General features: G+C 29.8%; 1 protein-coding gene across 1 annotated transcript in view; it reads left to right on the forward strand.

Moving 5' to 3' along the window:
- LOC145286274 (protein unc-13 homolog B-like) overlaps positions 1 to 26,411 on the forward strand; it is a 597,427-nt gene that overhangs the window by 326,453 nt on the left and 244,563 nt on the right. Inside the window, exons 18-20 of the mRNA XM_080135112.1 lie at positions 4,863 to 5,058; positions 7,173 to 7,237; positions 13,574 to 13,664. Of these exons, the coding sequence (XP_079991238.1) occupies positions 4,863 to 5,058; positions 7,173 to 7,237; positions 13,574 to 13,664 (352 nt within the window). The remainder of the gene's footprint in view (positions 1 to 4,862; positions 5,059 to 7,172; positions 7,238 to 13,573; positions 13,665 to 26,411) is intronic.

The following is a 26,411-nucleotide window of genomic DNA, read 5'->3' on the forward strand; positions in this document are numbered from 1 at the left end:
AGAAATAAACAAAAAGATAAAGCAGCACTGATCCAAGGCAGGTTGAATCAGCTTCTTCTGAAGGAGGGAAGTTACATAGAAATATTAAATTCACAAGCAATCAACAATCACTTATATATACTCATCAGGGGAGATAATAACAGTAAGTTTTTGCAGGATAGTGTCAATGTCCTACACAAAGTGCCTGATATTCCTAAATTGTTTAGTAATCTAATGAGAACTGGTGTGGCAACATGATTATGCCATATATTTCCTTAGCAAGAGACCAAGTAATAAAAGATGTTGCTATATTTTAATTTTAAAGGAAAGCTAAAATGCTATGACTATCTTAGTCATAATCTTTGTTTTTTGACGGATGTGTCACTGAAAGGGTTAAAAAATGTTATTAGTTTTTACAATATTTTATTAAATGATCAAAATCAAATTTAAAATTAAAAATGATAATTTTAATCATTTAATAAAAAACTTTATACGCGGTGCTCAGCACCGCCGGTGCTGTCACTAAGTTTCTAGACTGTTTTTATACAGGTATTTAAAATTGTCATAGACTCTTGAAAATTCAGTATGTTATATTGCTATACATCTATTGAGATGACGGACCAATTTTTATGATTTCAGGTTCAAATGAACAGTTACAACAGGTATTGGATTACATCCTACTAAAGTTCCTTAGCACAACTGGTAAATTTCAAAAATGTAATCTGGATGTGAAGACACTTTAAAGAATGATATGCAATAAAATTCTGTTTTAAACTTGAAATAAATGACAGAGAAACGTATGAATGCTTCAGTCTTCTTTTGGACCATCTTGCATGAATCGAACATCAGTTTTTGAGTGAAAAAAGAGATTCAAGGAAAGCAGAGAGTCTGTGAGGGATGATTAGAAGTTGTTGAGAGAGTAAGGAAGTCAGAACATCATAGTTGATTGGCCAAATAATTTCATGAATAAGGACTGTTGTGTGTTCATAGAGACAAGAAGTGCATAGTTTGATGTCTGTGTAGAAACTGTACACACATTATTCACAAGGAACTGAAGATGCAGAAGATTTGCGCAAAGTTTTTTTTCCCCCCAAGGATGCAGTCCATCCTTAAAGACTCTTTCATCAGGATGAGCATCAAGATAGTTTCTCATCCTCCATATAGTCCAGGTCTTGCTTCCTGTAACTTTTGGTTAGTCCCTAAGCTCAAGGAGAACCTTAAAGGCTGTTGTTATGAGACAATTTAGGAGATAAAAGAGAATGTGATGAGGGTCGTTGATACGCTTACACAAGAGGACTTCCATGGGGCCTTCCAGAAGTTGTTGGAATGGTACAACAAGTGCATTGCAGCCAGAGGAGATTACTTTGAAGGGTATTAGAGTTGCATTTATGTACTATCAATAAAAGTGCCCATACGAACAAAGTCTGGAAACTTATTGACGGAACCTCATAACATTTGGTTTTGTAAATTTTCAAATTATACTTGCATAATGTTTTCGAATATATGACAACATTTGTCTATTCAAAATTTGTGCCAAGCATGCAAATATACATCCATTCATACTTGACAACTGAAATAACATCGCATATATACATTTCTCTCTCAAGAGGCTGACCCATCTGGTTAATACCACCAACAAGATGAAGAAGAAAAAAACACTAAGTTTTCTATGCATAGGTTGTTTTAACAATGAAAGTCTCAGAAAACAAAACAAAAGATATTTTAATCATTTAATTAAAAAAATTATATAACATTCAATTTTCTAAATTTTTAAATTAGCATTATTTAATAATGCTTTCAAAGAGGTGACCAAGTTTCTCTCTCTTTCATATATATAATCAATTCATAAAAGACTAACAAATATTCAGATGAAGCTGAAAGTAGCTTGAAGTAAGTAAGTAGAAACACTTGAATAAACGCTGATATCCCTGAAATTTGATATTCCAGCTTCACATACATAAGTTTACTGATCAAGAAGAAATCTGAAAACAGTTGTTCAGTGTTCATTTTTACAATCTGGCATATCTTTATATTGTTATTAGCCTTTTACAAATGATCTCTATACATATATCAGGGATGTGAGTTCTCCATTTTTTATAAGAATTATGATTTTTTTTTAATCATGAAAAAGCAGATTTCTGTTTAAATTAAACATTTTATGCATGCTTGTTCTCTGCTTTTTGATTGAAATCCAAGGCTGATTTCCTCTCTTATGACAGTTCTCGTTAAAAACTAAAAATATTAATTTATCATTTAATGTTTGAGATCTCAACTAATTCCTGACAAAGCTAGAGAAGTTTAATTACTTTTGTTTTATCAAAGTCTTCCTCTCTCCTTCTTCCCACATGCACTTTGGTGCTATCAGTTCAGGCTGTCTAAATATACTGGTTTCCTGATCAAAAATACACCAAACATTGATGTTATTATTTTTTTCCCCTTACCTTTGCAAAACTCAATCATATTCTGCAAAATCAAAAACAATTTACCTTTACAAAATAATCAAAGTAAATATAATGAATAAATAGTTGAAGATTTAAAGAACGTAAAGTATAAAATTTTTACCAAAATTACTTTTTCTGTCCTCTTTTTCTAAACACAGCTCTCCACTGTTCCCAACCCAACTAATTAAGAAATTCATCTCGATTTCAGCTTTTCTTTCGTCATTGGCTACTTATAGTCATTATATATATATATATATATATATATATATATATATATATATATATTCACACACATGAATTTCTATATAAAATATATATATTTTAAGGTATATATCTCTTACATTATCATCCAAATTATGACAAGCTCAATAAAGTTTGTTTCCAGCTGCAGAGTATATATACTGGTTGGTTCCATTACAATAACTAAAGGAAATAATCCATTCACTATCATAATTTAAAATTTTATAAAAAATTATTTATTTTGGTGAATGCCTTTTTCTTTACTGTGTTCCGTGTAGTCATTGGAATGCAACCAACCAGTATGTGTTCCATATATATATATATATATGTGTGTGTGTAATTTGCAAATGGATAATTGCAAACATTTCAAATTTTTTATTAAGTTACAATGGTAATTATCATCTCACAAACTGGAATATGTCATAAATATTATAGAAAATAAATATTCAAAAAGCTTGAAATATTTGCTGCTCCTCATTTTCAAATACACACTTTCTCACGTAATTTAAACTTATATATTTTGATGTTTTGCAATTATTGATACACATCTTTTAAATGCCACATGTATTTTGTTCTTATTTGCATGCCAATAAACTCAATAAGTTTTAAAAAGCCAAATAATATTTAGCTTTTTGTTGTTTTCTCTCTCTGCTTTAAATCTGTGTTCTTCCTTGCAGTGATTTTAGCCTAGCGTAGTTCAGTTTGGACCCTTGTTCTGTGTAAGGCATGTTTTAGTCATCTCTTGTTAGTTCTGAAGTCTTTCAATATTATAATGAGTACTTGCCTGGAAGTAACAAATTCAACTTGCTATCTCTTTTTCCATAGTTTTTAAGAAAGGGAAATAATTATTACATTACAATCATGAAATTTAAAGAAAGCTTAAATTCAAATCAGTTTGTGTTTGAAATCAATAGTTTTGATTTTTTTTTTTTTTTTTTTTTTTTGACAATGGAGATTTATTTTATGAAGAAAAGGTTTCTTTCATCTTTGAATGAATTCATTCAACAATTTCAGTTTAAAATGGCAGACAAAATTATGTAATAAAATCATTCCACTTTCATATCACCTGTCCATGCAATACTTGACAATAATGACTGTCAGAATAATTCTTACTAGAGAAGTGTTCATAAGCTTCTCTATGAAAAATAAATCTAGGTATTATTGTAGCTTAACATCCTCAGCTAAATTAAAACTCGCCTTCTACTTTCTTGGTGATTACATGTTAACACCTTGAAAAATTTATCAGAAAAACAAAAAAATTTTTTAATTTAGACTGGAGAACAATTTATATATTAATTTAATGTAAAATGATCCCTCACATTCAATCCATTCTAGAATTTTAGAATAGTTAACTTTTTTCTTTTTTAATTATTGGAGCATTTTCTTATTGGAATAAAGTATGATTCAGCTTAACTCTTCTGGGAGAAGAGCTAGTTTATTAGCAGTTGCATGAGGCACTCCTCCACAGAATGCTGACAGGTCTGTTTTTAACTATTTTGGAATTCAGTGCCCCTTAGGTGTAGCTGGTTTTTCTAAACTTTTTGGAAAGCAAGTAAATATTAGTTTTTGACAGTAGTCCACAGATTAACACAGTCATGATGAAAGAAACAAGAAACCTAAAGCAATAAAATGGTAATTATTAATTAGAATAGAATTTCCTGGATTTTGTTTCTTTGAACTGCAATATTTGTTCATATGACTATACATTATTGGGTTCCTGTCCAAGATTCAACCTAATAAAAAAAAAATACAAAGAAATCTTTGATGTACATACCCGACATGGAACAAAAATATCATATTCCAAAAATTACGTAACTACATCAAGTAGTTTTTTTTTGTTTTTTTTTTACTAAGAAAATCTAATTTTATGAGGAAGTGAAGATGGTGTGCCTTGCTTCACTTTTTATAGACAAAGAGACAACTCAATCGAACTACTGGAATCAAAATATGATTTACTATAAATCGCTAAAAATTTATTAAAAAAATACTTGATCAGTTTTAATGTTTTCATTACATGACAAGTATGTACATCAAGATTTTTCTGTATTTTTTTTAAATTTGCATTCTTGAAAACAACCCATTATTGATACTTAAGTAGAATTTCTCTTATTTTGTGTTCACTGAGTTCTCCCTTGTTCTGTTCCTTTTGTTTATGTATAGTTAGCTAATTTTGTTCTCTTGCTTTGGGTTTTCTTATTTCAGTCCAGTGAATAGCCGAATTTCTTCAGCAGATGTCAGCCGACAGAGCACTCAGGACTATAGTGACTCTGCTCCCCCTCCACCTGATCAGCCTTACGAGGAAGAGCAGAAGATTAAAATAGAACGGCCAGAACTGCCTTCACCTGCTCGAAATCGTTGGATTGATGCAATACAAAAAGTTTGCAGTCAGTTAGGAGATGTAAGTATTGTCACCTCCTGTTTCCTTCTCAGTTATAAACAAGAATTAAAGTTATGTTTCTCAATTTTTTAGATGAATCTGTATTATTTGGAGTATACGGACCATTATTCTTCTCTTGAGCATTATTTTCACAATGCAAGGACCTGTTGGATAACGGATAAAATACTAGGTAAAATTCGGTTTTAAGTGAAACTATTTTTGAGATTGAAAGTTTAGTCTCAGTGACATTAATACTAGAAATGTTGAACTACTCAAGACTTCTATTCAGTCATGGCTTGTCAAAACATAAGTGAAAGTTATACTATGGCAATAACTAGATGCACACGTAGCACAACCAGCTTGTTAATCCGTGTCATTATTCATTTAATCACCCCCATTCCCCAAAGTGAGAGAAGAAACTTAATCCAATCAGACAAACCAGCCAAAGAAGCTTCCATTCAAACTGCTTTTTCAAACTAAAATAATCAATTAATTGATAGAGAAGGACAAAATCCTACAACATGGTTATCTTCAAATCCAGTATTGAAAAATACTTGTAATAAACTATAGGGAGTGGACTTTAGTTTTATTTTTGGTAAATGGCTGAACTGAGTTTATGAAATTTTATACAAATGTATTTTATGTATCTGGCAGCGTTCTTAGGTTTTGTATTGGAATGTCTTCAATAAATATCAATAATCAGTAAAATTTGATAAAAGAAAGAACTGGTTATTTACCACATAAACTGAAAGGCCTGGCATATATCTACTGTAGGTTCTTTGATATGACAGAGGCTCATTTTAAATGAATGTTTCTGTTTAGAGCATAATTGAACCATGATACTTGACTTCTGCATTTTAAACTTTAATTCAAGGCATTATATATAAAAAAAAAATATAATTTTATAAAATAATGGTAGGTTCTCTACAGTGCAATGTATAGTGAACTAAGTCACTGGGGAGGCATCTAAAGCTTCTTCCCGGTGCGCTCTAGTGGGTCTCAAACTGAAGCAGACAATCAATTGATTTGATTGAAAAAGGAGCAATTTCACCGATTTTGATGACAATAAAAATATAGGAATGTGAAACATTCGTTGATCATCATTCAACCCCGGTCAGCATCGGATCTCCTTGCTAGTGTGTGTATACATATATATTTTCTTTAGCTCCTAACATCAAGTGACTACAGTCTTTGTTGGGAGTGATTTCTTAAAAAAAGCAAACACATTTGTTCATTCCATTCGTCATTTTCAAACGCCTCATAATATTCTTCATATAACTGACAATCTATTGATCTTAATAATATTTATTCTACAGTGGCTTTTTAGCTTAGATAAGTGGAAACTCATTAGTAAATTTAAAGACATTTCTATGAAAATGAATTTCATCTTCAAATCCAGGGTGGACAAATGTGTGCAATATACCATCTGCATGATATAACCAAACTTTGTTTATTCCATTCCTCATTTTCAATCCGTTCATAATATTCTTCATTTAACTGACAATTCATCTCGGTCCTTATCCTCGAATTGCTTTTAGCCTTCATAAATAGTGACTTGTTAATATATTTCAAAATAAAGACATTTCTAATGTCAGGCGCTGTTGTAGCATTGATGTAAGGGAAATAACTCACTGATTTATATTTTTTATAGACTGCGTTTCATTAAGAAACAAAAGTCGCCACAATTTTCTTATAAACTTTCTTACATAAAAAAAGTCATTGCAGTTTTATTTAATAATCTTTACAATTCTTCTACAACTATTGTTGGTTGCTTTCCTTTTAATAAAAAAAAATTATTCAATATTATGTTGGTTTTACCATCCTTAACAACAAATAAAATAAGATGGTTTATTTATTTTTTTTTATAAGCGATTCTGTGATGTTTTTTTTTTCACTCCCTGATTGCTTTAAAGGGAGAGTTTATATGCCTTTTTTATATTCTAGTCGCCGCCATATTTTTGTAACGTATTATTTGTAATTAACTTATTAAACAAAATCAGTCAATAGTTAATGAGTTATTTCTCTTGCATCAACACCATACTCTATTAAGAGTGCCTCATGTCATTAAACTACGAAAATGAATTTTGTTTTTTAGCTACTCATTAATATATGACATATGTATTTTATATTTTTAGCCTGAAATCGATGGAATGAATGGGGATTCACGTGAAAAATGGTGGGCCCGTCATGCCAACGGCGGGTAAGTGGAGTCATTTGTTAAATTTGGAAAATGTATTAAATACCCTGTACTTGAACCACAGAACAGTAATGTTATATTCCAAAAATTTTATTTATAAAATCACGTAAATTAAGGAAGTAGTTTTATTTTTATAAAGAAAGTAATTTTTAAACAATTAATGGTAATTTGTCGACATAACAAATCTAGTAACTGAGTTTTTGTTGAGTTATCTCCCTTTGATTCTTGAACTTTTTTCATAATGGCAGACAAGACAAGAGTTACTTTCAGATACTCATAAAATTTGATTTTCTTAGTTAAAAATAAAGCTACTTGATCAATTTACATGAATTTTGGAGTATGACATCTTCGTTCCATGACAGGTATGTACACCTTCCAATCTGTATTTTCAGTATTTTTGTTTTTTAATTAGGTTAAATTCTAAATAAATATCACACGTTTTTATATATATATATATATATATATATATATTTATTGGGCAGTTCAAAACGATTATTCAGTTTCCTTTGTAGAACTTTGGTGTATGTTCTTAAAAACAAAAAATATTATGTCACTTGGAATTCTTTTACAAATAGTGGCATATCTTTATAATTACTGGTAAAGCAATACAAGCAGCAGGAACATGTTAAATTGCAGTAAAGAGGGATAAGTAAGCCAGAGATAAGTTACTTTGGAATTCAATTTCTAAAACCTGTATAGTACATATCAGGATGTAAAACAGGCATTAAACCAAACATAACGATGATGATAATCAGTGGCATAGCAAGTGGGGATGGGGCCGCCCTGAGCAGCATGTGCCAGGGGGTGGCATTTTGAGAGAGTAAAAAAAAAAAAATCAAAGTGAACAAAAAATCTTAAATTTTATGCCGAAAAGGTTGTAAAACATTGGGACTTTTAGAGATATCGGAATCAGAAAAATGTGTCCTTATTTTATAAGCGCTTCACATCAGGGCGGCATTTTAAGAGGTTAAAAATAGAAAAAATAAATAAAAGCTAACAACCGAGAAAGTTGTAAAATACTAGAACTTTTGGAGGTATCGGAATCAGAAAAATGTGTCCATATTTTACCAGCGGCCCATGTCAGGGGGCAGCATTTTTAGAGGGTAAAAATAGAAAAAATAAATAAAAGCTAACAAAATATTTTAAATTTTATACCGAAAAGTTTTTTAAAAATCGGGATTTTTTGAGGTATTGGAATCAGAAAAATGTGTCCCTATTTTACAAGTGGCACATGTCAAGGGGCGACATTTTGAGAGGTTAAAAATATAAAAAATAAAAATAAAAGCTAATAAAGAAGTTGAAATTTTATACTGGAAAGGTTGTAAAAGATTGGAATTTTTGGAGGTATCGGAATCAGAAAAATGTGTCCCTATTTTACGAGCGGCCCATGTCAGGGGACGGCATTTTGAGAGGGTAAAAATAGAAAAAATATATAAAAGTTAACAAAATACCCCTAATTTTATACTGAAAAGTTTGTAAAAACTAGGAACTTTTGGAGGTATTGGAATCGGAGAAATGTGTCCCTATTTTACGAGCAGCACATACCAGGTGGCGACATTTTGTGAGGATAAAATAAATCAAAATAAATAAAAGCTAACAAGAAATTTGAAATTTTATACTGAAAAGGTTGTAAAAAAAATCGGAACTTCTGGAGGTATCAGAATTGGAAAAATGTGTCCCTAATTTCCGATTCCAAAACTGATTGTTTTAAATTTTTAATCTAATTTTTCATTATTGGTACTAATAATAAATATTTATCGTTTTTAAATTATCACTAAAACTAAAATGATAACAACACCAAAATACGATGTAAATTTATTTTATTTCTAAAACAAAATTTTTAAGAAATTACATAAATTCTCTAGGTAACCTTTCAAAGAAAGCAGTTGATTTACATGTTCCAAAAAGTGTTGAAAAATTAAACAAAACATTTTTATCAAGAAAAGTACTTTCAAACATCACTGATGATGAAATGATACAACGGAAAATTAGCAACAGAAAATTACGTAATTTTGGAATTGTAGAAATATGAAGCAAGTACGGAATAAACAGATTTTATGATCGTCATATCAGGGGATATAATTTTTGATGTTATTTTTCTTTTGCTAGACTGTACACTGTACAGTCGACTCGCTAATTTCGTTTCACTAAAATTTGCGTTTTGTTCCATATTTTACATCTGTTCGCAGCCGTCATCTTGCATATAACTTTAATCAAGATTGCCTATTCCTTGTATTTTTCTGTAACATTTTCTTAAATAAGGAAGTACTTTGAAAAGTATTTAATTATTATTTTAATTATTTTTGCTCGAAAAGTTACCTGGCAACCTACCTAAATCATTTATTGGTGTTTTAAAGTAGTTTTAAATGCTCTTTATTTCACCTTAAATATTAACTTTTTAAGAGTATTCGTTTTCATGAGGTAGGAGCAAGGAGCTTTGTTTTCAGATTTGCTTTTGCGCACGTTTGAAAACTGAACTGCTCAAAAATAGAAAATAAAATACTCAACAAAATGAAAAAGTGGTCAAAAACATATAACATTTAAAATAGAAAATAAAATGAAAGACTCCTTCCTCGTAAGTTTCTTGTTTTTTTTTGGGGGGGGGAGTGACGGGTCTCTCTCTCTCCCTCTCTCTATATATATATATGAGAGAGAATGTATATATTTTTAGGGTTAGGTATCTCAGAAAAATGATTTTATGGGGAGGGGATATCTCACCTTTTGTGGTATTAGTATGGAATAATACAAGAAGGTGCTTATACAGAGAAATACTGTGCTAATTTTAAAAATAGAATTTTTAACTTTTTTCAAAATATTTGTGTGAATTTTCAAAGAAGGTACCATAATGAAGAGAATGAAGGAGAGTAGTGCGGCATGCCATAAAAAATGAAAAACAAAAGAAGTGGAAGCAAAAAAGAATAAAGGCACACTGTTGAAATTCATGGAAAAGACTTCTATGGCCGAAATGGCCGAAACAAAAGTCGAAAATCATGCTGAAACCAAAGATGAAGTTGATATTACTAACGTTGATACTGTTATTTCAGAAGTCGACATTGACAGTAAACTGCCAATGATGACGATGCACCTGAAGTTGAAGAATTGGAAAGGCAATCACTAGTTGGCATGAAAACATACACTGCAACTGATTTTACAGATGTTGGTTTATGGCCAGTTGAGATTAATCGTAAAATTCGCCCTATGCTTGTTCAGTAGGGATCTGCCGCTGTGCAGCACCTTGATCATGAATTCAAGAAATAGTCCGACCAGAAACAAAAAGCAACGTTAGAAAGCTAACTAAAAAATGGTTCTATCGAGAATTGTGCAACGATGAGAAAATTTTAAGAACATGGATGGTGTGTTCTCTTTTCAGAGAAGCTTTATTTTACTTCTGCTGCAGACTGTTTTTAACTGGACTGTCAAGTTTTTTCTGCTGATGTGGGTTTTACAAATTGGTAGGAATTAAACCCAAAAGTATATGAACATGAAGCGAACACATTTCATGCTCCAGCGTTTCTCAACTGGAAGGGTCGAGAGATCCCACTTGCTGAAGGAAAGGTAGTTGACAAAATAGAGCAACATCTTATTGAGAAGGAAACTAAGTGGTGGGGAATTCTTGCCAGGCAGAATCTGACACTACAAGGTCACCGGGAAGATATCAAAAAAGATGAAAGAGATCAAGAAAACAAAGGGAATGTAAATTTATTGGCCAAGTATGACCCTATGCTCTGTGAACATTTGGTGAAAGTTAACCTGGGAAAGAAAATCGCTACTTCTTATCTGTCACCAGAAATTCAAAATAAATTTGTGAGCATTTTGGCAAGGCAGGTGAGAAACAAAATCTTTGATTAGATCAAGGAAAAAAAATATTTTTGCATAATTTTTTATAGCACTCCTTACATATCTCACAAGGACTAGATTCAGTGAGGTGTTGTACTATATAAAAATTGACGAAAATAAAGTGACAGTGGAGGAGTCGTTTCTCCACTTCATCGAGACAAAAGGTAAAAATGTGGAGAACATTTCTAAACTGATTTTGAAAGAACTGGAGAATGATGGGATTCAGATTGGTGACTGTATTGACCAGGCATTTTACAATGCTGCTATTATGGCAGGCCACCGATTGGGTGTGCAAAAGCAAATCTACAAAATCAACCAAAAAGTTCTATTTGTGCCATGTACTGACCATTCAGTACAATCTGGTTTCTGTACATGCCACTTCTGTAGCAGTTTGTTCTGTTACATTTTTTGACATACTGGACTGGTTATTCTCATTCTTTTCTGCATCTACACATTGTTGGGATGTTTTGATTCAGTTGACCGATCTAAGTATCAAGCAGACTGTGACTACTATATGAAGAAGTAAATGTTGGGGTAAAAAAATTATTGAAAGTCGTTATTGCCCTGCAACAGCTCACAGAAGGAGGAGAAAATGCAACCACAAGATTGGATGCATCTTGAATTCTCAACTCGGTATTGTCGTTTCCATTTCTTTTATTTCTGAGCCTTTGGAAAACTATTCTCCCAGAAATCAATGTTGCCCAGAAGTATCTTCAAGAAAAGGGGCTGGATTTGTAAAAAAGTGCTGTCAGGCTGATGGCATTGAGAGATTGCCTTCTTCAGAATAGAGAACAGATGGTGAGCAAAACAACTCTGCTCTGAACTGGGGATAAGCATGGAGCATCGTATCTGCAAAAAGAAACGAATGGGTGGTGGTGAACGACTGACTGATACAGCATTGGGGTTTGATACTGAGTTGTGACGGGAAATGCTGTCTGTCATAGACAGGTTGACTGAAAAAATATTTTGCAGATTTCAACAAGTTCACAATCTTGCAAGTAAATACGCTTTTCTTACACCGTCAAATCTGCTTGATAATTATGATTGTCAGCTTGATGAAGTTGACGAAGATATAGAAAAAGATAAATTCTTTGCCGAAAGGAAGAGATTACAGTATTTTGTGAAAGCTTTGGGAAAAGATAAAATCAATGGAACTTTTGAACTTTATACAGAGATTCCATCCCTAATATTGTGATCTTGCTGCGCATTTTCCTTACCCGAGCTATTAGCATTGCCAGTTGTGAGCGCTCTTTCTCAAAACTGAAGCTCATAAAAAACTACTTTCGATCAAAAATGAGCCAGACAAGGCTTACAGACTTGGCAATCCTCTCCATAGAGAGGGAATGTGTCGATAGTGAATTTTGATTGTTATTGATAACTTTGCCGAAAAAAAAGCGTGAAAAGTATGTTTGTAAATTTTCAACCGATTTTATGCCTTGCGATAGTTCTGTCACAAAAAATAAATTTCTACCCTTATTTTCAATTCATATTTAAAAAAAAAATTAAACTATTTTTAAAATGATTGGAACATTATTAACAGCAACAAATTTCTTAAATTACACACTTAAACCGAGCAATTACACACACGGATTTCAAAAAGCATGGATACAAGACGTTTTTTTTTCCTCTTTGGGAGGCTCGACCTCTTAATAATGACATTATGAAGAAAAAGAAAAGAAAACTACATCAGACTATCAGCCATGTTATTTGGCGAAAATTCGGAAATAACAACAATAAAAAGGTAAATCAAAATGATTTTATCATTTCCTTAACCTTTTCATATTTTCAAATGTTCTCATTTAAATTTAGACATTCAAATTTCAAATATTCTCTTTTTTTTTTCTCTTCGAGAGGCTTGACCTCTAAATAATAACATTATGAAGAAAAAGATGAGAAAACTACATCGGACTATTCTCTCTTTGATACAGCCATGTTATTTGCCAAAAATTTGCACTTTAACAACAATAAAGTAAATAAAAAAGATTTTAGCATTTCATAACATTTTCAGGTGTCCAAATGTTCTCATTTAGCCAATTAATTTAATTTTAGCATTTTTTTTTTTTAAATTTGAATTATGTTTTTGTTTTGAAAAAAGCATTTGGTTTCTTTTATTTCATATTAGCGTTTACATAATTCCCTTCAGATTAATATTTACATCCTTTTTCAAATTATTGAAAAGAAATTGTTAAATTAAAATTTAAAAAGGGGGAATTAATCTGAAGGGAATTGTTTAAACATTAGTTCAATGAAATTAAATATTTTGAGGGCTTTAACAGGTTGTCATATGCCAGCAGTATAGGGTGGGGAGTGCAAAACAGGCAATCATATGTCAGCGGCGCTACACCACTGATGATAATAATGATGGGACTCGAGAGATAACCAACCAATATGTAAAACAGATGTTATGATAATGATGTATTTTTTTTTCTTGATTCATTTTTGCCTTGTTTTTTTATTTTTTCCCTCAAAATTATTTTATTAATTTTTATTTTCTTTTGACAGGCCACCAGAACATAATACATTTTATACGAGTATAGACAGTATGCCAGAGATTAAACCAAGGCGGAAGTCTATACCATTTGTAAGCGACCTAGTAGGTACACATTGCTAAACTATGCCTTTGGATGTGGCCTTCCTGTCACAGACCAATATGTCAATTATACAGTGGTGATCAGCTTTATAGTTACAGGCTAATCAGTGATTTTTCGACAAGCAGGACCATTTTAAATCCATCAGTCCTTCATGTTGAGGGGGCATGTGCACACACAGTATAGAAAAGTGAGAAATCATAAGACATGCACTTATACACTAAACTTTTTTTTTCTGTTTGTAGTAAAAAATGGGACCGCTATTTCTTAAAATAGGCCAGCAATAAGAACTATTTTGTCTGTGTATAAATCTGCATGTATGTATGTATACTTTTTATAGCGATTTTAATAGCACTACAAGATCATGACAAATGTTTTGATCAATTAGTTATGAATAACTAAAAACCTCATCAGGTGATGTGGCTTTTAAGAAAGTCGTTTTCAATGAAATTCACAAAAATTGCAATTTGAAAGAGTCATGTGATCTAGTAACAGGAAGGTAAAAATAAAATCAATATATAAATATAAGAATAAAAATAATATAAAAGGATGAAAGATATAAACAAAAAAGAACAGAAGCAAATTCAAAAAAAAAAAAAAATAAGGAAAATAAAAGAAATTAAGGAGTGGATTAAGATAGAGAGAGAAAAATAAAAATAGGTTTTGTGTGCACCCATGCAAAAGGTTGGTAACAAATTTTGCTTGTGTTAAGACAGAAATCAGGTTAACTCAAAATTTTAAAGGCTAGTATAACATTTGACATGCATTTTATTTATAAAGGAAGGTATAATTACATGTTTGGCCCATTAGGCTTTCATATTTGCTGTTTTTACATTTTTACTTTTTTAACTTATAAAGGAAGTTCATAATAAAATTAATTTAGAATCTAAAAGTTATTTAAAATTTGTATCCAACAGTAATAAATACATAATAAATACTTATTTCTTTCTACACTGAAGAAGGTTGCTGATAGTGACTGAAAATTCTATTTCCCAAGATATTCTGTTCCTGGGCACAAATACCAGAAAGAATAGTTGGAACTAAGGTACTTAACAATTAATATTATTTTTAATTAAAAAAAATATATAGTGCTGGTAGATAATAGTAATAGTACACAGTAATACAGAAAATTAAAGAATATAATAGTGATAAAATACTAGTACGAGTCATGGTAATAGTCAATATATTAACATAATAATCTAATATAAAACATGTGCTTACTTAATATATTTAAAAGTATATAAGAATATGTTAATAGAATAAAGTAAAGTAATATATATAGTAATACAAAATATGTTGCTATATCAATATGACATACTATTGATATTTAGAAAAATAAGTTATTTCTTATATATATATAAAATAAAAGTAGTAGCTATTATAGATATAATTATAATAAAAAAAATAGAATTACATTAATTGAACCACAAAATAAGAAATCATAAAATAGTAAAAACTATTGAATAAAATAATTATAAAAATCAAAATTATATGATAAAATAAAGTATAAAAAGGTAGAATAATGAAATAACCAGAATAACAAGTAAATTAGTTAAAGTGACAAGCACATACGCAAAGATGAGATACATAAAAACTGAGTATAAGTCTGATGCAAATAGGATGAAGGCACTTCTAAGAGGGTATAAACAGATGGTGGTGTTACTAATAATTAATTGAACTTTAATAATAAATAAACAGTAGTAGTATTAAAGTAAAGTGAATTTAGAATACAAAGCAAAAGTATAATCTAAGATATATAGGAGTTGTACGAACTAAAAACTAAAGTAATTGATGTAAATATTGAATTTAGTAGGAAGTATATATGACTAAGATGATGTGATTAATGCTTACAATTAATTGATTGCTCATGTTTTTTATTTAGGAGCTTATCTTTAAATTCAGCTTTTTATTTATGCTTAAATGAAACCTTATATATTAGATTTAAAGATTGACATGTGTTGGTTTTCTTTAAACTATTCTAGTTGACAATTAATGTTAGATTATGATCAGTTAGTTTTAGATAATATAGAGAAAGCAAGATTTTTTTTAGTGCCGTTACCTACTATATTGTTTTTATCTCTCATCGTTTTATATCATTTTTATATTTATTTTATTTTTAACTTTTCAGTATGAAACCATATGACTTTTTCAAATTGCAATTTTTGTGAATTTCATTTTCTTTATTTCATAAAGTACTTGATTTCATAAAAGCAATACCACTTGATGAGGTCTTTAGTTATTCTTAAGTAATTGATCATATTTAGATGTTTAATCAACTAAAATACGAATAAAATAAAGGGGGGGGAGGAAAAAAACAGGAAATTATATATATATATATATATATATATATATATATATATATAATTGAATAAAATAAATAAATCGATTAAAATAGAATCACAGGTGCAATTATTAAAACCTAAAGTGCTTTTTGTCAAACCACTTTTTCAAGGATATTATGTCTGAAAATGTTTGTACAAATTATAGGTTGCAAAAAAGGGATAGGTAAAAAAAAAAAAAAAAAATTCACTAACGGAAACCGCTCAACCTAATCCAATGTATCTACCTAAATAATTCTAACTGTAACTGAAGATTTCTCTGCTTGCACAAAGTAGTGGGGCAAGAACTGATAGCAAATGTCTTGAAGACAGCTGGATGGAACTTCGTGTGTCCTCTGTTCAAAACAGAAAAAACACTCTTGATAGAATGCAGAAATACAATCTCTTTTATCTACTGGGTGTTGACCTATAGCCGATTCCACTAATTGGAAGCCTCCCAGATGTAGGCTGATCTAGGGAGATTGAATTTTGTGCCCCTCCCTCACCATATTGATGTTACTCAAGTTCTCTGCATTTCAGATTTTATTTTCTCAAAGTCATAGTTCCAGTGATAACTTAAATCTAGTTAAGTCTCGTTTGACTGGACTTGCCAATAAATCCAGTCAATATAATGTCTTCTGCCTTTTCATTTGACAAAGAAATCATTTTATTGTCGCTAAGCAATTAAAATTTAATTGATATTTATATTTCTCATTCAGATAAAGGCACAGGTGTAGTCATTCTCGACCGCCCAGAATATATTGCAAAAATGCTGTCTATTTTAAATAACAATAGTAAATTTGTTTGTTTAGGTTTCTTGGCTTTTGATGATACTTTTACTGAAACCAAACTTCAAAATAAGTTCCTCCAATGGCGTAAACGGAAATTTTTGTCTAAGGGTGTATGCAATACTATTTGACCGGTGAGCTCACAGAATCCCAGAATGTATGGTTGCTCAAGGTATACAAGGTTGATATTCCATTAAAACCATTCTTGTCGATGATGGGTTCAGCCCAACATAATTTGGCTAAAAAGCTGGTTGTAATTCTCAAAATAGTTTGTTCTTTTTATTCAACTTATTGTACTCTTGACTCTTTTTGTTTTGCCTCGACTATTAAAAAGTTTCCCCTCACTACTAATTCCTGTTATCTTGTTTCTGCATTAACAAGTTGTTTACTAATATCCTTCTTGACACGGTTATTACCATTTGTATGGATTTTCTTTATAGAGGCCCCGGACCACTCTCCTTTTTTTCTGAGGTGGTGTTTAACTGAACTTACGGAATCAGCTATCAAGTCAGTTTCCTTTAGCTTCAACAATGTTATGTATCACCAAATTGACAGTATATCTATGGGCTCCCCTCTCTGCTCAACTTTAGCCAATATTTTTGTTGGCTTTTTGGAACAGTTATTGTTTGATAAATGCCTAAGACTAGCCTTTTACATACATTATGTCGGTGACACTGTTTCTTGTTTTGCGATGTGTGACGAAGCTGTGTCTTTCTTTCAGTTATTAGATAATCTACACCCCCTCCTTCAAATTTATGAAAGAGGTGAAAAAAGATTATTCTCTTCCTTTTCTAGATGTTTTAGTCTTTAAATGTTTGTCTTCCTTTGTGAGGTCTATTTATAGATAGCTCATATTTACTGGTCTTTACCTCAGTTAGGATTCTTTTGCACCAATGACCAGGAAACTTAACCTTATTAGACACTTAACTCATCGGGCACTTGTTATTTGTTCCTCCTCTTATACCGATTCTGAAATTTGATAACATTAAAAGGATTTTTATTATTCATGGATATCCGCCTTCATCAGTTAATAAAGTTATCAGTAAGAAAATTGAATTCTTTTCTGGGCCACCTAAATATGGTTGATCCAGACTTCCGGTATATCTTAGGTTGCCTTGGATCACATTGTTAAGATTTCCTCTCTTGTCTCTAACTTTGGTACTCTGTCCCTCTGAAGTGCTTTTTCTACAAAGTCCATCTTTCTCTACTTTTGTTAGGATGTCTTACCTATCTCATAATCGAGTAATCATATTTACACATTTAAATGTCAGTACTGTCTAGGTACGACTAGCCAGTGTCTTTAGGTTCGAATCTCTTAACATGTACCTCATTCCATCCGGGATCATCAGCCTACATTTGGGGGCTCCCAATTGGTGGAATTGGCTATTGGTCAACACCTAGTGGATAAAAGGAATTGTGGTTCTGCATTCTCTCAGAAATGTTTTCCTGTTCTGCACATACTTCCACCCTCCTGGCTATCCTCGTGACACTTGCTATCAGTTCTAGCCCCCCCCCTTCTTTGTGCAAGCAGAGAAACCTCCAGTTACAGTTAGAATTATTCAAGTAGACACATTGAATTAGGTTGTGGTTTCCGTTTGTGAATTTTTTCTTCCCTATCCCTCTTTTGCTGCCTATAATTTCTACAAACATTTTCAGACAAAATATCCTTGAAGAAGTGGTCTGATGACAAGCACTTTGGGTTTAATAATTACACCTTGTGATTCTCTTTTAATTGACTTATTTATTTTATTCAATTATTTATATATATAAATATATATATAGTATTTCCTGTTTTTTTTTTTTTTTTACCCCTTTTATTTTATTCATATTTTTATCAATTAAACATCTAAATCTGGTCCACTTTTTTCTTTATTAAAATTTTGCCACTCTATATATTTATGGTGTTTGGTCTTTGAAAGGTAATTTCTTAGAAAATCTTGAGTAACAGAGGTCCCTAATACAGAGCCAGAATAAAATTAAAATAAAGAAATTCAAATGGCTAAGATGTTGGTTTGACTTTAACATATCTATAGTTTCCTTCAAATCGAGCATTTTGAAAGAAGTGAAAAGTTTCTACTCAAGTAATATTGTGGAAGTTCTCTTACTTCAGACTTTGAGCCTTATGATATTCATCAATAAAAATATGGTTTATTTCTCTCCTATTTAATTTAGCTGTCAAGATGGCTGAATAGATAAGAATGTTAGATTAGGCAGTGGTAACTCTGGTCCAGATTTTGATTTCAGCAACCGACAATATAATTATTTATAACCACGCTAATAATTGTTTACATAAAATATTTGTTTGTGGATAATACTGAAGAAGGTTTCAGATAGTGACTAAAAATTCTATTTCCCACGACATTTTGTTCCTGGGAACATATACCAGAGAAAATAGTTGGTATATACCATCTATCAAGACTATGCATTTCCTACAGCTACGTACATAGAAAATGAAGCTATTAAACCGGACATAGCAATATGAAATGAGGAGTAAAAAGCAACTTTAGAAGTTAATGCCCTTCATGATAGTGGGTTAAACAGAGCTTAGAGGGAAAAGATAACAAAATACCAAGGTCTTATGTACGACATGAAAAGAAACTAGAATCGTAAGATCGCCATCATTCTAGTAATTATAGGAGCAACCAGGCTCATAAAAATAATTTCAAAAACTATCTGGAAAATATACTTGATGAATCAACTGAAAGAGTGATACAAACAGTTACATATAAAGTGACTGTTTGTAATGTATGAGTTGGTGAATGTCTGGTATTCGGAAGGATGGCTGATCCCTAGCAAAAACAAATTTATAAGAAAAAAAACAAAACAATAAGAATAAAACACATATATATGTAAACACAGATATGAAGTCTATCTCTATATTACTGTAATTATCTAGTGTTACTTTTAAAGCTGATATGTGTGAACATTTTATAAATGCTTGCGCCACTTCCAAGTTTCTCACCTGTGATATCTACTGTTCATGCCACTGATTGGTCAGTTTAGATTACAGCGGTCATCACTGTATTATTTCTGATGCAGCAAAAAGAAAACCTCTTTTTACTGCTTTTTTTTACTTTTGCATTTTTGGCAAACATAATTATTACAAAAAAAAAAATGTATACATATATTAATCACTAAGTTGCTTGTGTGTATTTTTTGTAATTTTTACTTTCCATCAGTAAAGAAAAATTAGTCTTTACTTTTGCTTGCTTTTATTTTTGCATCAAGAGAATTGCATGTCTGCTGCATAAATTTCATTTAGAGTAGTGGCTAAGCACTTTATATATATACACATAAAATCACCACTATATTGATTTGTCACTTTGGTGTGTGTTATATAAAGCTGTATTTATTTTAGTATTTCACTATTTGTAATGAATACGTCTCCAGAAGATTTCAATATTTACAGAGTGAGTATTCAGGGAGAATCTCAAGCCACTTCTGGAAATGGCATAAGCAGTTTACAATTTGAAAACCACTTTTTTAAAAATTAATTTTACTGTTTTTTTTCTAATTTAAAAAAAAAATTATCCCTAACCTGACGATTCACATAGTATCGTCTGCATATATGTATATATATATATATATATATATATTTTTTTTTTTTTTGTGGCTTTTAAATTATAGACTATTTTTGCCATATCTGGAACTGACTTGATATTTCTTGTCAATACTCTGTACTGATTCCATAAGTACTAAAATCCTCTAGATAACTATTCATTACAAGTAACAAAGTTTCAAATCTTTTATGTATAAAACACTGATCTTTAATGATTGTAGAATAGTGTCTTCTGTTGTCTTCTTAGAACACATGCAATATGAACAAAATCAAATTGTACTTTTCAGCGCAAAATCTTCGTAGCATTTTACTTTCATATTGTTTTCACCAGTATTAAATCACTGATCCACTTTTAATGTCTGCTTCTTTTTAATATAGAATGTCTTGTATCACAAGAGAAGATAATTTTCTTTTTCCTTCATTTTATTTGATTTTTTTTTTATGTATAAATAAATTTCTTTACCACAAATCTTGATTTGCTGATCAATCTGTCTCGATATTAACTTCAATCAACAATAACCACAAGAAATTGCTGGTCATATTTTTTTATTTATTTTTTATTGAAATTGATATTTTTTTATATTTTACTACTTTATTGTTTTCGAAAAGATAGGGAGATAAAAAGGAGATTAAAAAAAACAAAAAAAACTTAAATTCTTCTGTATTTTAAATTTAAATGAGCGAATATGATCAGACAATGATTTATCTTCAAATTTTTCAGTTAAAATTATAGATTAACAATTAGATTATTTTTGAAAAAGTTGTTCTTGTCTATTTAGTTACTTGCTGTATATCTATTTATTTATTTATTTATTTTTTAGTTTTTATTTTGTCTCGAGATTTTGTCTTGTTTTACTCCCTTTTGAACCTTGTGTACTTGATTGTTTTCTAAAAAAAAAAAAAAATGGAGGGAACAAAGAGAGATAACAAACAAAAAGGACCAAAATTATTCTGTACTTTCAATTCAATTGTATTAAAGATTAAAACCTGATCTTACAATGACAATTTATCTCCAGATTTTCAGCAATTTATAAAAATATATATTAATTAGATTATTTCTTTTAAAAAAAAGTTTTTTAATCGTTTAATTACCTACCTGTATATATATTTATTGCGTTATTTGGTTTTTCTATTTTGTCTCATCTAGGTTTTGCTTCATTCTACTCTTTTTTGAACCACATATTCTTTGTTTTTTAAAAGATGAAGGGGAAAACGGAGATAAAATAAAATAAACCAAAATTGTTCTGTATTTAAATTCAATTTATTGCATTAAATGAGCAAATTTGATCCTACAACAACAATTTATCTTCAAATGTTCCACAATTTAGAAATATAGATTAACAATTAGATTATTTTAAAAAAAAACAATTTTTATGTATTTAGACTCTTACCTCTATATGAATCTATTGGGTTTCATCTATTTAATTACATACCTTTTATATGCATTTATTTATTGGGTTTTGTTTATTTAGTTAACTACTTGTATATTTAATTACCTACTTGCATATGTATTTATTTAGTTGATTGTTTAAATAGTTCAGAATGATTTACAATAGTTATTTCATATTTAAGAGGAGGATTGTGAATTTAAATTATTTGTTTTGTCATTTTCTACAATGCTTCAGCTGATGTAATCTCCAACTTTCTTCAGGTGCATCTTTTTAAATTAGGTAATCTTCAGGTAAAACTCTGGAATCTTTATAGAATTTCGCTGACTGAAATGTTATGAAAGTAGTAGTCTAAGTAATCCAAACAATCTAAATTATCAATTCTCATCACCAAAATCTCAAACTGTAGACAGCTCAAGTCCTACAATTTAGATTTTTCATTGTTTATAATTTATTAGAAGAAAACGTGCATTTAAAAATTTTTTTTTTTTAGTTTATTTCAATAAGATTTCTTGAAACTCAATCGAAAATGAATTATTTGAACTATAAGTTATCAGATGCATATAATGCTTTGGGATCAAATTTACGGTCAAAGAAAAATCTCAATGTTTCTCAATTCTAGACAGCAATGACATTTTTAAATATGTCATGTTTTTATCCAGTTCTGAAACATGGCTAATTTTATGATACACTTTCATGATTATCTCCCTTTAATAGAACTCTTAAAAAGACTGATAAATCCAAGATGGCTACCTTTCATTATACAATAGCAATAAAATACTGGGAGTGTAATGTCTAATTAAGCCGTTATTCTCTGGTAATTCTTGTTAATTCATCACAATTTATGAGCCATTACAAAAGACTTGCAACAAATTTAAGTATTTAATCATTACTATCTTCATCGTATTCTGAGACTATACTATAATCAGCTAATCTCCAGTACCATCTCACATGCGTCCATGTCGAACAATAGAACTTGGTAGTAATTTATTGTCTAGACGTCTGTTTTTATAAGTTAAATTCCAATACAATCTTTCCTGCTGACAAATTTTCGGTTCAATCATTGGTACCAGATTCATCTCCATGCTGATGAGTTGGATCCACAAAACAAGGCCGAAATTGGAGGCTATCACTGACCCTTAGGCTAAAGTTTTCTAAGTTAGATGTTAAAAAACATTGTGGTATTGGCTGTGCTTATGATACTATCTGATTCAAAAAAGAGCTCGGCTCAACCCTTCATGGCTGATAATTGACCCAAATCGATGAGGAAGATGAGCTTTGGTTTTCAGCAAGAATCGTGTGATGTCTTGGGGGGGGGGAAGATATTCAAAGGTGAATAATCTACAGAAATTTAAAAAAAATAAGATTACTTGTATTTTCCAAAGGAAATAGTCAAAATTTTTAGACTTTATATTCATTTTCTTTTTATTTTACATTTCTTTTCATAAAGAATTTGTTACTTGCGTGTTTGTGGTTACATGAGTTACCTATGTCTTTTGTGTATAGCTTTTATGTGTTTGATATTTAATTGATGGTAATTAAGTTACATTATTATACATGTAAAAATTGATTCATTTTAAGTAAACTGTTTCTTATGTTCAATTTTACTCTTCACCATACCTTTGAATTTATTTGAAAAGTCTTATGTAACAATTCGCTGTAATGAACTTATTTCCTTTTATAAAGTATTTAAATCTGGTTATTAACATTTAATGGATATGGTTGAAATAATTGTTAACATTTTGATAATTTGATGAATAAGAGTATGATTTTTACAAAACGATATTTTGTTTATGAGTCTTGGTAACTGACTTTGCGACATGTTAATTCCTATTGGCTGATCTTGTGACATCTCATTTTTAGTTATTTTCTGTACTCTTGAAAAAGCCCACAAAACACTGGGTGAAAAACCAAACAATTTTGTCTACCATTTCCATTTTTAATTCATATATATTGATATTAATCCTTTCTAATGTACTTAAAATATTTTGTGGTTAACATATTTGTAATCTCTTGGCATTTACTTCTAATTAGTGGTGTACTGATTTATGTACTGACTCAAAAATACAGAAGAACTCTTATTTCTAATTAACTGTATCCTTTATGTTCGTACTAAAAAATAAATACTACTCATTGGCAATAGTAAATCTGTTAGTTTGACTGAATGAGTTTGACTTCCAAATTGATAATTTCAGATTGTCTCCTAGACTTATCTTGACAGATTTATTAAAAACAATTTTTTTTTTTAATTTCTAAGTAAATACATCTTCTCTCGCATGTGATAATGAAAAATGATGTCTGTGTTATATTGTATATTTATTGAATTAGAAATAATTCAGATAGTAGTTTCTGCCTGAGAAAAGTCACTTTAGATATAGAAATTTGATTTATTTAATTATTGTACAAAACCCACTGCACTCACTGTTTTAACATTACACTCAAAATAAACTGACTTGTCCCACATTTATGCATGAAAAATTTCAAATTTGCACTGCACAAATCACTTCACAAATGAAATTACAAATTAACATATTTGTTGTCTTTTTATAGCCAGCTTTATGATAATAGAATTTACATCAGTAATGTTTGCGTCACTCTTTGCTGTACAATTTTGGTTGTGAGATCATAGAATTCTTTCAAATAGTTTAATAACAATAAAAATCTACAGGTCATCAACTAGCTGTTAATCTATTTCTAAGTATTCTTTTTAAATGTATAATTTATTTTACATTTTTTTAATATAAATTTATTTTAATTTAAAAAAGCTAATTTCCATTTAAATTACCTCCTTGAAAAAATATTTAACATAATATTATGTTACATTTATTTCATATAAATCTTTTGTAATTTAAACCTAATAAGTGTCAATTTAAATTACCTCCCTTGAAAATTAATAAACATAATATTTAAAGAAAAGTTTGGTACGCTATCCTTTTTTATTTAAATCACGTTAATTTGTATTAATATTGATAAAACTATTGCAACTGTAATTGCAACTGTGTTTGCTTCACAGCTTGTTGTAGGATTTTGGTTTCCAAATAATAGAATTCTTTGAAATAGTTTAATATAATCAAAGTAAATTGAAAAACTTGTATTAGCAATGGAAAAAATGCTAATTATGGCATAGATTTTATAAAGAAAATCATATAACTCAAAATATTGTTTTTGTTTCATTTTAAGAATGTTTCTATTTATATACTGTTAGCTATCTGTATTTGACCACTTAAGCTTAAGTCATCAATTTTAAAGAGTTTTTAGAATGAAAATCACATAATAGATTTTGATCCAAATTTGAATAAGAATTTTTGACATAAGATTTAGTAGCATTATGTATTTAGCTTATTGCATAAACATACAATAAAATATTTGACTGTAAAAATTCAAGTTTAATATTTGATCTCTTTAAGATTTGTAACTTTTTCATAAATGTTTAAACTATGTGAATAAAGACTTCACAAGCTTAATTTCACTTTTTATTTTAAATTGTTTATTTTTTATGTAAATATTTTTTAAAATGCAGGAGTATGTTTCTATTTTATTTTGCAATTATTATACTCATATAAAGATGTCTTAAAACTAGCACTCATCTATGAACTTTTAAAATACATTTTCTTGTGTCAGCAGATCATCAATTTGTACTTATGTAACAAATTAGTGGCCTGTAATTTCTTAGACAGCAAAGTGCGAATTAGATATTACCACTTAATCACATGTCTAAATTAGCTTTAGTAGTATGACAGGGCACAATAAAAAATACTTTTTATTTCTTTGGTTTGTGGGTGGGGGGCATAATTTTTGCTTGCAAAATTTAATTCTAGCCAGAGAAAAATTTTCATCTACAGCTTAAAAACTTTAAAAATAATCTTTGCATTTCATGCACTCACAAAGATATGTATATTGATATTATTTCAAAAGTGAGAAATAAGGTTCACTTCTTTATAATGTCCATGTTTAGTGCAAATCTAAGTATTAAAACTTTGTAGAAGTTAAATTTGTGGTTAAAATGAACAGGTATGAAACTAAAGCATTTTTACTGTCACCTAAATTTTCACTTTTTACTTATATATCATCATAGTATAGTACTGAAACATCCAAATCACTCAACATGGCATTATTTGCTGAAATATTTTTTATACCAATAGAAATTTCTTTAAATCTTTATGGTATTGTTAACTATAAATACATACCAATTTTAAAAACTTCAAAATCATTTCAAATTCATACAGCCACAAAGTAAATAGATGTTCTACATTTTAATTAGTCTACAAAATGAACAATAGGAAATATTGTGCTTCACCAGTGTTTGTCTTATCTTCAAATGAAATCATTGAATTATGCCAGTAATTTAATTTTTCATATATAAATTATGATCGTTTCTGGAGACCTAAAGGGAAATGAAAACACCAAATGTGAAAAATGCTTGGAAAGATCCATGCATGTGATATATGCTCCCCCATCTCTCCAGTGTATCTTCTACCTTTGCAAAAATATATGCGTACATGTGCATTTTACAGCAATTTTAAACTGTTTAAAGAAACAATAAATCCTTAAATATTCAGAAATTAAAAAGAATTGAAATTAGAAATTTAGAAGATAATCAGTAATTGTATCAGAATCTGGAAAAAATTTGGAACCACTATCATCACTACTATTGAACTGAACAGACAATATTTTTCAAAAGTGTTCAATACATATATAG

Source organism: Euprymna scolopes, chromosome 10 (genome assembly GCF_053919585.1).
Source record: "Euprymna scolopes isolate OS-2025 chromosome 10, ASM5391958v1, whole genome shotgun sequence".
Lineage (NCBI taxonomy): Eukaryota > Metazoa > Mollusca > Cephalopoda > Sepiida > Sepiolidae > Euprymna > Euprymna scolopes.